The following is a 13,421-nucleotide window of genomic DNA, read 5'->3' as shown; positions in this document are numbered from 1 at the left end:
TAAAAAAGTGTGTGTGTGTGTCTATAATGTATACTATTTTGTGAAAGCAAGTTATTAATTTTGTTGAGAATAAAGAGGTACTAGCAAAGGTGGTTATGTTTTAGAAGATAAAGTGTGCATGTTCAAGTTTGGTGATAAAAAAAAATAAACTTTACAAATGTGATGAACTATGTCACCAGGCAATCAAATCAAAATGAATCTTGTGATTCCATTTCCACTACCGAACCACACTCAAACGGTCATACCTGCAACTAGAGGTGAACAATCGAGTTTTTTTCTAAATCGGACTGGTTAGAAACTAGTTTGGATTTGGTTAACAAGCATTGGATTAAACCAAATTGGTTCGGATCCAATCTGGTTTTCAATGGAAATAATCCAAACTGGTAACAGACAGCTAGGGTCGGAACCGAACCAATTGTAACTTAAAGAAAATTGCACTTTGTTCTTAAAAGCAAAACGTTATTACTTGGAAATAGGCATCGAGGTAGTTTGGTAGTACTTTTGGTCTTTATATTATGGTCTTCGTCTAGAGTTTAGTCATCGTCAAAGTTATCGTGTCATTCTTTGTAAACGAGTTCTTATGCAATAAATGGGATCCAGAATCACTCTAAATAGACCCCTTACCACCTCTATCACACTATCATCTACTTGTCTACAACACACTTCCTATCATTTCATCATTTACATAATAAGCAAGTCACATCAACAATCATACGCACTAATAACCACTTGACAATCACTATCCTTGGCGATACGTTCAATATCCGAAGATCGTTCACGCACCAGCAAACATTATATATTAGCTACCTGGTATATCATCTATAGCATACACTTACCACTTAATGTAAGTGTATTCACACTTCACATCGAGTATGCACACAACCCTGAAAACGTAACAAGGAAATGGGGCTAGAAACTCACCTGAACTCGGTTACTTCTTCCGTTAATGGTTACTCATTTCTTTGGCGGTGCACGGCTGGCTGTATAACAATTAGGCGTATTGATTACTATCACTTTTCATATCGTGTTTCTAGTTAAACTATTACCCTCAATGAACGGAGGTTCGGGGGCAGAGCCCCTGACAGCGGGGTTCTAGGGGCGGCAGCCCCTAGCAGGGTCCAAGGGGCAGAGCCCCTGACTGGGGTCGAGCTGCCAGGTCAGCTTGGAAAATTTTTATTTACAATAACTGTCTTAACACATTTTCCATTAGGATTTTAATTTATTTTCAAATTCACCAACCCATTCTTCATAACGAATTAAGTCTGATTCGCTATCCGATTCGTCACCTTAATGTAAGCGAACATGCATGTTAGGCGAACTTAACTTAAGCGAACCTAAGTTAAGCGAACTTAGCATTCAGCGAACTTGGCATTAAGCGAACTTGGCGTAGCGAAGTTATCTTATAGCGAAGTTGTTTACGGCGAACTTGCTTATAGCGAAGTTGTCTACGGCGAACTTGCTTATAGCGAAGTTGCCCAGCGATAGCTACGGTTCATTCATGACTCCTTATAATCACCTCCGTTTTAACGTGTAATTCTTGTATACGATAATAACCAAACCCGTAAATGTTCTCATGTTCATTTTCGGATAAAACCTGACCCGGAAAACATAAAGTTTGGACCTTTAGGCTTAAAACGTTCGATAAGGTTTTCTTTAACGGGCCGCTCATAACCGTAGATTCGTTAGGTTCATTTTAACATCAAGTTTGCTACTTTAATACTAGTTTAGACCCGATCTACTATTGGTTTAAGTCTCAAGGCTAACTGTTCATGAAAACGTAAACTTTAACATGAAGAACATACCTTTAACGCGTTTGGAGGTTACGGTATAGCTTGGTTATGAACTTTAGGCCTCGAATCTATCTTGTATCATGAGAATATATCAAGAATCGATACTTGTTTGGCTTGGATCTCACCTTCCACTCTCGGCCGAATGTTTATGTGTAGGTGTATGTGTGTGTTTTGAGTGTGAAGAGAATAAGATGGAAAGTGTGAGGATTTAGGGTTTTAGGATGGTTTAGGAGATATTTATATCCCTTAAAGCCCATGGACCTAAGACCCATTCCCCTTAATCCATCTTAATTAGTCCATAACTAATCTCTTCTAATTTTCCTACTTACTATTTCATATTATTATTATTATTATTATTATTATTATTATTATTATTATTATTATTATTATTATTATCGTTCCACTAACTCGTTTATTTCACCCGACGCGAATGATATATTAAACATTATTTTAGAAATTTTGGGATGTTACAGTTTAGTATTTCTGTGTGTTCAATCGGTTTAGGTTTACGTTGATCTGAACGATTAGTTACCAGTTGCTATAATAATTGATCATAGGGTTGTTTGATTAGGTTGAATACGACAAAGCATATAATTGCCCTTAACTGAGTCACACTGGCAGGGACCGTTTGATAACCAGTGCCGTGTGCAAAGCAATTATTGTTACCTAAGGTTTTGTCTAGTTGATCAGTCTATAGTTACCTGTTAATGATTAATCTGTTAGGTTGCATGAGATTACTGTAAGTTACCTACTTGAAGTCCCGGGTGTGATTTGCTTTGTTAATTGATTGAAACTCGTTTACTTGTTTGTTTGCTTAATTCTCTAAATTCAACTTAATTTCTTGTGTGATCAGCACTAAAAACCAGTCACTTCATAATTAGAAATCTGTTACACGAATACATTGACCACATACTCCTGGTGGATACGATATCTTACTTATCCTATCTATATAGTTTAACTAGGTTTTTGATTGACTCAAACGACGGTCATCACACACTCATGTAATTTTTAATTAAATTTATTATTTAAAATACAATTTTAATTAAGATTTAAAACATTCCTTATTAGCCTTATCAATCATCACATCAATATTAAATTTACACATTATACTTACCTACATAAATTATTTAAATATTACAATTTTAGATATTGTTAATTTTAGTGTATAGTAACCATATAACCGTTTACAATATGTACAAAATTAATGTTGTATTCTTTGTTTACGGTTATGGTGGAACTGGTAAAACCTTTTTGTGGAAGACACTTTATGCTTCAATACGATCCAAAGGAGAAATAGTTTTGAATTTTGCTTCAAGCGACATTGCATCTTTATTATTGTCGGGAGGAAGAACAACACATTCAAGGTTTGGAATTTATATAAATCTTACTGAGGTTTCATCTTGTGGCATTAAAAAAACACTAATGCTGCCCATTTATTAAAGAAAACAAAGTTATTTATATGGGACGAGTCACCTATGACTCATAAACATGCGTTCGAAGCTTTGGACAGAACCTTGAGAGACATGTTTGGGTCAAAATGGTAACATGAATTGTGAAAGGCCATTTGGTGGAAAAGTTGTCGTTTTTTGTGGTGATTTTAGACAAAGTCTTCATATTGTTCAAGGTAGCACGAGGCAAGACATTGTTAATGCATCTTTGTGTTCATCATACCTTTGGGCTATTTGCAAACTACTTAAACTAACAAAAAAACACGAGGTTCACCGTGGGAAGTGACAAATCTAAAATACAAGAAACAAAAGAGTTCGCTAATTGGCTTTTGGATCTAGGAGAGGGAAAACTTGGTGGTCAAAATGATGGTGACGTGACTTTTGATATTCCTGACGATCTTCTTATTAAGGATACCAGTGATCCTATTTCACAATTAATTAACTTTATCATTGTATCCTTAGAGACTATGAAAATCTAGATTTCTTTAGTGAAGGAGCCTTACTCACCAACAAATGAGGTCGTTGAGGAAGTTAACGATCGTTTGTTGTCCATGTTTTCAGGAGAAGAGAAAGAATACCTTAGCTCTGATAGTATATGTCGAGATGAAAATGTTCGTGACACACTTCAAGAAAATATGTACTCTCTGGAATGTCAAATCACAAGTTAGTACTAAAAGTTGGAGTACCGATCATGCTACTTGTAAATGTTTACCAAAAAAATGGTCTATGTAATGAAACAAGACTACATGTAAAAAGACTTTATAATAGTGTTATTGAAATTGTCATATCTGGAACCAATATTGGTGACCGCACTTATATTTCAAGAACAAATCTTATACCAACGGATAAAAAAATTCCGTTCAGATTTCATAGGAGATAGTTTGCGGTTGCTATTTGTTTAGCAATGACAATCAATAAAAGCCAAAGCCAATCACTTTCTAGGGTTGGTTTATTTCTTAGACAACCATTTTTCGCCCATGGCCAGTTATATGTTGCTTTGTCTAGAGTAAAACAAGAAGACTCAAAGTACTCATTTTTTATGAAGATGGTCAAGTTTAAAAAAAGACTACGAACATTATATATAAAAAGATTTTTAGAGAAATTTGTTATGTTATTCTATTTGTTTTCATTATAATTTATTAGATGTTTTAAGTGCATCTTTAGATTTATTGACTTTTTTATAATATAATTTATTCAACCCGTGTATCACACGGATACCTAACCTAGTCCATTTATATGGGGAAACGTCACAGAATAATTATTAAGTTTCAAAACTATTTCAAAATTCAGTTAGGTCACTAATATGAATTGTTTCCTAAATCAGGTCACTAAATTTTTACTTGATTACTACTATGAATTGTCCCTTAGTAGAGATATAATTTTTTTTAAGTTAGCTCTCAACGGCTAGTTTTGACCGCTCCAACAGTTAAATTTGATCGGTTAATAGTACCCGATTTGCCACTTGCGAGTATCATTCAAGCAAACAGGGTACCCGCCCCCCTTTACTTTATTTGATTAATAATCGCTCTAGAGGATACCGGTGCAAAAATATCAAGCCACGTGGATATTATTATTATTATTCCATTTGTAATCTGCATGGTTCAAAATTTCAAAACAAGAGATGTCATTGCAACAATTCAGAACACGATCCCTTAATTTTGGATCAGCAAATAAATTTCTCCCTAGGGCTTGCTTAATTGTTACCATTTCAAAAAAAACACGTACGTAGGGTATGGAGACGTTACCGAATCTGATCGAAGAGGCAAAGCTTCGTACCACGTGGTGGGCGGTTTGCATTGTCATCGTGGCTCTCTTCTTATCCCGTAACTCTTTCATTTTTTATCTTCTTCATTGTGTTTGTTTGTTTGTTCTTGCTTCATATCTCATGCATATTTAATTCAATCTAATTTCAGTCACTAACTAGGCCTGTAAATGAACTGACCGGACAATGTTTGTTAATCTAACTTTTTTTGGTTATAGTTCGTTCGTTTTAAACCTAAACGAACATTTAGAACGTAATTGAACTAACATAAACGAACACAACTAGCCAACCATAAACGAACACAAACGGACATAATTTAGCATTAATGAACACAAATGAACAAGTTTAAGTACATCACATTCACAAAAAATAAACAAACATAAGTGAACATAATAAAATGAACCAAACATTTCACGAATATAAATTCATGAACAAAACGTGTGTTCACGTTCGTTCGTCTAAAAAAATGAACAAAAATATTGTTCATGTTTGTTCGTTTAATTAAATAAACGAACTAACAGAACGTTCGGTTCAGTTACAGGCCTAGTCCCGGTGATTTGGAACCAATTCCAAAAGTGGTGATTATTGCATGAACTTTGGATCAAAACAACCAAGTAATTGTTTAACTGTAACAGACACTAGCCAATCAATGTGGATGAATGTACCAGTAGCGATTCTGCTAGTATCCGGTGTTCATATTGTAATAAGAGAAGTGGAATTCCATTGGAAGATTAAGAAACCTAACAGACAATCATACTTAGCATATCTAGAGAGAAAACACTTATCTGTCAAAGATTCTCGTCTTACTACATTGCCTCCGAAACCTACTTGGAAGAAGAAGATTGATTCTCCAGTAGTTGAGGCTGCAATGGATGACTTTGTTAACAAGCTTTTGCAAGAATTTGTGGTGGACTCGTGGTATTCGGGTATAACACCTGATAAAGAGGCACCGCAGCTTTTACATGCGGTTCTGATGGATGTTCTTGCTGAATTTTCTGCACGAGTTAAAGACATTAACCTTGTTGACTTGCTAACCAGGTTAGTGTTGTTAAAAAGTGCTAATGTCATACACTCATATGTTACAACATGCTTATGTTCATGGCAATTATACCTGTTTTGTCAAATGTTTATTTTATATGGAACGTATAAATATTAAACTTTTGATGTTTTGTGTTTTGAAATTTTAAATGTAGAATGATGATCTTTTAGATGGATTTGTATGAAATGATTTCTTTGTTAAAACAGACTATTTTGGTAGTTTAATGATAAGCCACCTCATAAGAAAAAGTGTGCCACGTAAGTAAGAAAGTGAACCTTGACATGATCACTTGATCACAAATTGTTTCAGGGATGTAGTTGATTTAATAGGGGATCATTTAGAGGTTTTTAGAAAGAACCAAGCTGCAATTGGGAGGGAGGTTATGGTGACATTATCTTCTGAAGAACGAGATGAACGATTGAAACATCATCTTATGGCTTCTAAAGAGCTTCATCCTGCTTTAATATCTTCAGAGAGTGAGTACAAGGTGTGAGTGGAGAATTTTATTATATAAAATAACTAATACCTGTAACTAACACTTTCTGAAAAATATCTAATGTTGCTTAAATTGTAGTATCTTAAACGGATTGTGGGGGCGCTTTTGAGTGCAGTTCTTAGACCACGAGAAGCGCAATGTTCTGTTGTTCGGTGCATTGCACGTGAGATTTTAACGTGTTTGGTAATCGAACCAGCAATGAGATTCGCATGCCCCGGGTGAGTTTCAAGAGACAAAAGTATTTATTCTATAAGGTATGATTTTGTGTAATTTATGCATATTCTATTGCCAGGCGTATCAATGAGTTGATTGAGGCGATTTTTCTTGCCAACAATACTAAAGAAGGAAAGGATGCAGGTGGTAATCAGTCAACTAATGTTACGGGTCAAAGTCAAACCCCGAGACAAGAAAAAAGTCAAGATTCTCCTTTTATGAAAAATGGGTCTTCTAGTAGTCAAAAGAATGATACTCCTAAAGACCAAAAGGAACCGGCTGTAAACCCACCCGGGCCCATGGTTTCTGGTCCTGTTCAAGATGAAACATTGAACCAACCGACCTCTGCGTGGGCCCGGGTTCTTGAGGCTGCAACGCAAAGAAGAACAGAAGTTCTTCATCCTGAGAATCTTGAAAATATGTGGGCCAGAGGAAGAAACTATAATAAAAAGAGATCTCATAAGAAAACAGAAGGTTCCGGAAAATATGAAAATTTTAATGATCAAACTCAAACAACAGAGCAAACTCCTGATGGAGTTTTGAGTGATCAAAGCAAGACATCGGAGCTTTCTGATTTAGTTGATGAAAATAATTCTAATAATGTTGTTGGAAGTAAATCTAAAACGGAAATATCAAATAGTGTTGCTGACTTAAACATTCAAAATCAAGTTGGTGGGCCAATAATATCAGAGTTTTATAGTGCGAATGCTGGCCGAGATAATGATGTAAAGAAGATTAAAACTGTTTCGGATAAAGTAACACTAACACGTACCGAAAGGTCTGTTCCAAAGCTCAGTTGTCGGGTAAGATTATTTTTAAGAACCTTAAATTCAACTTATACTTTTTGTACATCCAAGTCACTAAAATATGCTTCTGTATCACCTTGGTACATTTTGTAACATGTAAGTTCAAAATTATGTATAATTTATCTAACAATTTTGTATATAACTTTACTTTTTTATAAAAGTTGTCATTTTTAAAAGCTGATTTTTGACCTACAAAATTACTCAGATGGGACAGAAGACTATCTTTTAAAGCATATGTTAAAAGAAGCAAAACTCGGAATTCAAATCATTATTATTTTTTATAAATTTGTATTGTTATTGAGGCTATGTTTGTTTTACAGGTTCTAGGAGCATACTTTGAAAATGACTCAAAATCATTTGCAGTTTATTCGATTGCGGTTATGAATGCTGATAACAAGACTTGGTTTGTGGAAAGAAGGTCTTGTGTCTGACTTTCTGATCATTTTAAAATCATCTGCAGTTTATTCGATTGTGGTTACAAATAATCATTTTTTCTATCTTCACTTGGTGAGCAGATACAGGAATTTTGATAGATTGCACCGAAATTTAAAAGACGTTCCTAATTATACGCTAAATTTGCCTCCTAAAAGAATATTCTCATCTAGCACAGAGGATGCATTCGTATATCAACGTTGTATACAACTTGATAAATATCTTCAAGTACGGTCCTAAATCAATACTAATTTTTAAAATCTTAAATCTTTTGATTCAAGATTAATATTTCTATAATGTTTTATAGGATCTTTTGTCTATACCCAATATTTTTGAGGAAAATGAAGTATGGGACTTTTTGAGTATGTCTTCAAAGGTATTCATTTACTTACGCAGTTACGCTAATATTAAAGATTACTACTTTCAAATGATATCACCATTTTAAGGTTATGCTCCTCTGTAGAGTTACTCTTTTGGAATGCCAGCAACAGATGTGAGACCCTTAGCAGGTATATCGTTATTTCCAAAAGTGCATATATCAGATACAGTTATTACTATTTAGTGACATATGACTTTTTTGGTCAAAAGTCAATGTGGATGATGCTGTAAGCCAGTTCAAAGGTGGTTTAAAGAGAAAAGTTGTGGGTCGGTATTCACCATCTGAATGCTCTTCTCCAGTTGTTAGAAGAAACGTGTCGTTGAAAACTGATTCTGTTACAAAGAGAACTACCTCATATATGGCTAACAGTTTTTCTGACATTGAGGAAGGTGAAAAAGAGAGATTAGTCAACCATGAGGAAAAAGTAGGACCTGCTGCACAAGCTTGCGAGCCGATTTTAGAAAAAAACGATGAACAAAATAGAATTAATACGGAGGTTCGGTCTGAAATACTCAATCTTGCTGCAACTATAACTTCAATTACTAAAGAAGATCCACTTGGTGTGCCTGCAGAGGTAGATTTATCATTCACTTGAACATTTGTTATGTTGATATTTCATTAAATCAACTATTTCTTTTTGCAGTGGAGTCCACCAAATGTAAGTGTTCCCTTGCTAAATTTAGTGGACAAGATATTTCAACTCAACAAACGCGGCTGGTTAAGGTTTTTGCTATTATCAACTTATTTTGTTACATCATTTGGTTTATTTAGATATACTAATTATTAGATAGAAAATATTAGTTAGAGCTGACTATAGTTATCTTTACCAAAATTAAGAGATATGATTTGATATTTTAATTATGTTTCGTTTGTAATTATCATTAAAGTTGATTCGGCATGTAAATGAACCGAACGAAGACGAACGGGGGCATGTTCATGCTTGTTCATTTAACTTAAACCAAAAACGAACATGAACAATTAATCGAATGATTTTTCTTGTTCATGTCTGTTCGTTGAGAAAATGAGCATATTCGTGTTCGTTTATATTCGTTCATAAGTTCATGAACATAAACGGACACAAAAGACCATAAATGGACAAATACAAACAAACATATATGAACAAATACAAATGAACATATATAAACGAAGAACACCAATTGAAGTCTAATATATAAAGTATCCAATAATGTCAAAAGTTTCCAAACACATCTGAATTAAAGTCTATTCCATAATTTCCATTATAACTTTAAAGCCACGTCAAAGTTAAACGGACATAAATAAACGACCATTTAAGAAAGACATAAACGTACGAACAAAAACAAACGTAAATAAACCAACATAAATGAACTTTCTGTTGAACGGTTCACTGAACATCCGGTTAGTTTACAGCCCTATTGCTGATTAATAATATATTATGCAGACGACAGGTATTTTGGATATCAAAGCAAATATTGCAACTAATGATGGAAGATGCTATTGATGACTGGCTTGTAAGGCAAATTCATTGGCTCAGGAAAGATAATGTTGTTGCTCAAGGAATTCATTTGGTCAAAGATGTAATATTATACTAAGTTCTTTATACATTTAAATATTCTATGTGAATAACTGATTTAAAATGTTGACTTTTGCTAGATTCTGTGGCCTGAAGGCACATTTTTTCTAAAAGTAAACACGGGTCAAACGGATTCTTCGCAGTCAATTGAAGGATCTTGCAGAACTCCATCTGGTAATAGAAATAATAATAAACAAGGATCTTTTGAGGAGCAGCTTGAAGCTGCAAGGAGAGCTAGTGATATCAAGAAGATGATTTTTAGTAAGTACTTACTGTTTTCATTTTATTTGCTGTTATCTTTATCAGCAAACATGACAGTCTTTGTATTTTATATATTTTAGAAGGAGCACCAACTACATTAGTCAGCTTGATTGGACGCAAGCAGTATAAGCGAAGTGCGAAAGACATATACTATTTTCTCCAGGTAAATACATACTTGTCAAGAATACAAGCGGCAAGAATAACGAGATGGGTGGATAGGGCGGGCTGGGTTGAAACGTGCTTTGGGATGGCCCATAAACAATTTTATGTCCGATTTATTTTAAAAAATATAAACCGTTGATGTGTTAATTATGATTATGCAAACACTGTTTAAATGGGTCAATTACACAAAATCTATAAGTTATCACCTTCAAATGGGCTAAAATCAATAATGTGTTAACACGTTTAACTGGGTCAATTACGAAAATAGCATGGTTTTTCAATCAAATTAGATTTTGTTAATGATGAGGTTTGGAGTTTAATATGATTTGTATTTGATTTATTTTTGGTTTGTTTTCCTTGTACCATGTGATACGTGAGTAAAAGTATATATACGAAAGTATCGATTTTTATAAATTAATATTACCTGAAATTCACATAATGATTATTTAGGACACATAAACTACTAATTTATGGAGAGTTTCTAAAATAACACCCTAAAATGGTAAGTATTAGCTTATAAATTAATTAATTACTCACTAAATTAATAGTTCTTGTTGCCCCAGCATTATTAATTTGTAGAGATGTAACTGTATATGACTTTGCTTCTTTAAAAGTACACTACGGTTTTTTTCAACATGTTCGACCCATCTGACTTGTCCCCGTTTTAGGCGTTATTTTATTCATCAGTTTGACCCATTTGAGATCAACTGTAACCCAGATCGACTCATTTATAAGTAAATGAGTCGAAATTGTCATCGTTAAGTGATTAGGGTCCATTTATAATCATTAAACTTAGAAAAAAAATGAAATATTGACTTTTGTTTCTAAAATTTGCAGTCTGCTGTGTGTTTGAAGCAACTCGGGTATGGTGTACTTGAACTTGCACTCCTAGCGGTTTTTCCGGAGCTGCAAGGCATCATATTAAATGTTCATGAGAAGAAAAAAGAGCAGGTGGTGTAGATATGCTCTCTAATTTGATCAGAGTTTTGATGGTTAGATTGACAATTATTGTTTCATTCTTTTATTAGTATGTAATTGGGCCAAAATTATTTTTTTATCATATTCTAACTGTACAAAGAGAGAAGGGTAGCAAGAATCTGTATAGATGATCACATGTTTTAATATAATCACTCTTGCACCATTTACACTTAGGTTTTGCTTTTTGAAGCCTTTTGCATCATTTCAAGCTGTTTTACATCCTCTTTCAACTAGCAAGAATATGTATAGATATGTTCACATGATATTGTACGTTGCACCATTTACAATCAAGTTTTTGTTTTTAGGAAGCCTTTTGCATTAAGATTTAACACTTAAATTTATAAGCATTTCTATATTTATCTTCAAAGACCATTGTAATTTATTTACACTATGTGTAGTAGAGATATGTATGACAGGACTACAGCTAGTGTTCGTGCGCCGGTAGGAGATACAATTTTTTTCCCGGTGGAGATGGGACTCCACCAAGGATCGGCGTTAAGCCCGTTTCTTTTCACGGTAGTCATGGATGAGCTATCCAAGTCGATTCAGGAGCCTGTCCCATGGTGCATGCTCTTTGCAGATGTTATTGTGTTAGTGGCTGAGACTAAACAAAGCTTGAACGAAAGGCTAGAGGAGTGGCGTGTAGCTTTAGAGGATAAAGGGTTAAGAATTAGTCGCTCTAAGACAGAGTACCTTTGTTGTGACTTCAGTGGTGTTGGCGATAGCGAGGACACCCAGATCACTATTGAGGACCAGGTGGTTCCGCAGATAACGAAGTTTAAATATTTAGGATCGTTTGTCCAAAGCAATGGAGAGATAGACAGTGACATAACCCACCGCATACAAGCTGGCTGGTGTAGGTGGAAAGCAGCCACTGGGGTTTTATGCGACAAGCGGTTCGCATCTAAATTAATGGGGAAATTTTAGAGAGTCGCAGTTAGACCTGCAATGTTGTATGGAACAGACTGTTGGGCCATCAAGAAGACACAGGAGGGCAAGATGGAAGTAGCAGAGATGAGGATGCTGAGGTGGATGTGCGGACACACTAGATTAGATAGGATTAGAAATGAGGTATTTAGGGAAAGGTTAGGAGTAGTTAGCATATCAGAGAAAATAAAGGAAGGGAGATTGAGATGGTTTGGGCATGTGGAAAGGAGAACAACAACAGCGCCAGTTAGAGTAGTGGAAACCTTCATTGTGGAAGGAAAGAGGAGTAATTGACTTGGAATGAGAGAATTAGACATGACATGACAGAGTTGCACCTCTCTGAAGACATGGTCCATGATAGAGATTCGTGGAGACATAGGATTAAGGTTAGCGACTTTCTAGGGGAAGGTACCTAGTTAGCTTAGCTTTGTATTTAGGGTCTACTTTGGCTAGCTTGACTCCTTGTTGTTTATGTATATTTTTTGTTTGATGTTGTCTTGTGATTCTTATGCCCAAATCTTATTGGTTACAGATTCCTTGCTATTTTGGTAGTTTGCTATTCTATGTATTGCTAAGTGTCTTTGCTTGTATGATGTATGTTTACTCTGTTTACCTGTATGTAGCTTTATGAGCCGGGGGTCTCTCTGGAAGCAGCCTCTCAATTCTCACGGATAGAGGAAAGACTTGCCTACATCCTACCCTCCCCTGACCCTACCGATAGTGTGCTATGCGGTGGGATATACAGGGCCTGATTGATTGATTGATATATGTGTAGTAGAGACAATATGAGGCGTGCGGGCACCAATTAACCCCTTGAGAACCATTAGATAGACGCCAAAGACGAGTGCGAAAGACACATTTGGCCAAAGCTTTAACCGAAAGAAGATCGTTGGAGTGTGGGGCCAATTTAAAACCAACCAATCAAACATTTTATTTCTATTTCTTCTTCTTTTTTCCTTTAACTTGTTTATAGTTAAGACCACCATACCCTTGTGAAAAAGTGGTTTAGTTAAAGTCTCGTTGTCTACGTGGTATTGATACGGACGTGTAGTTAAAACCACTATACATATATAGCCTCTAATTGAAATAAAACCTAAGAATGGAGAAAATCCTCAATCAATTCAACACTTGATTGATTGTGCATGTTATATGAGTTTATTGATCATAATTACTACA

At 35.0% G+C, this 13,421-nt stretch overlaps 1 protein-coding gene across 1 annotated transcript; it reads left to right on the top strand.

The window, feature by feature from the left end:
- Nucleotides 1-4,970: 4,970 nt before the first annotated feature.
- LOC143588418 (uncharacterized) lies at nucleotides 4,971-11,570 on the top strand. Its single transcript, XM_077069423.1, has 15 exons — nucleotides 4,971-5,061; nucleotides 5,636-6,038; nucleotides 6,349-6,526; nucleotides 6,614-6,753; nucleotides 6,828-7,503; nucleotides 7,875-7,972; nucleotides 8,070-8,214; nucleotides 8,294-8,362; nucleotides 8,450-8,495; nucleotides 8,575-8,939; nucleotides 9,009-9,088; nucleotides 9,786-9,921; nucleotides 9,998-10,178; nucleotides 10,259-10,341; nucleotides 11,178-11,570. Exons 1-15 carry the CDS (start codon nucleotides 4,971-4,973, stop codon nucleotides 11,298-11,300), a joined length of 2,814 nt encoding a protein of 937 aa, XP_076925538.1. The 3' UTR covers nucleotides 11,301-11,570.
- The last annotated feature ends 1,851 nt before the right edge of the window (nucleotides 11,571-13,421 follow it).

Source organism: Bidens hawaiensis, unplaced genomic scaffold (assembly GCF_021521415.1).
Source record: "Bidens hawaiensis isolate Kalapana, Puna unplaced genomic scaffold, B.hawaiensis_p1.1 tig00036359_1, whole genome shotgun sequence".
Classification (NCBI taxonomy): Eukaryota; Viridiplantae; Streptophyta; class Magnoliopsida; order Asterales; family Asteraceae; genus Bidens; species Bidens hawaiensis.
The sequence above is the reverse complement of the archived record's forward strand: the minus strand, read 5'-3'. Positions and strand labels throughout refer to the sequence as shown.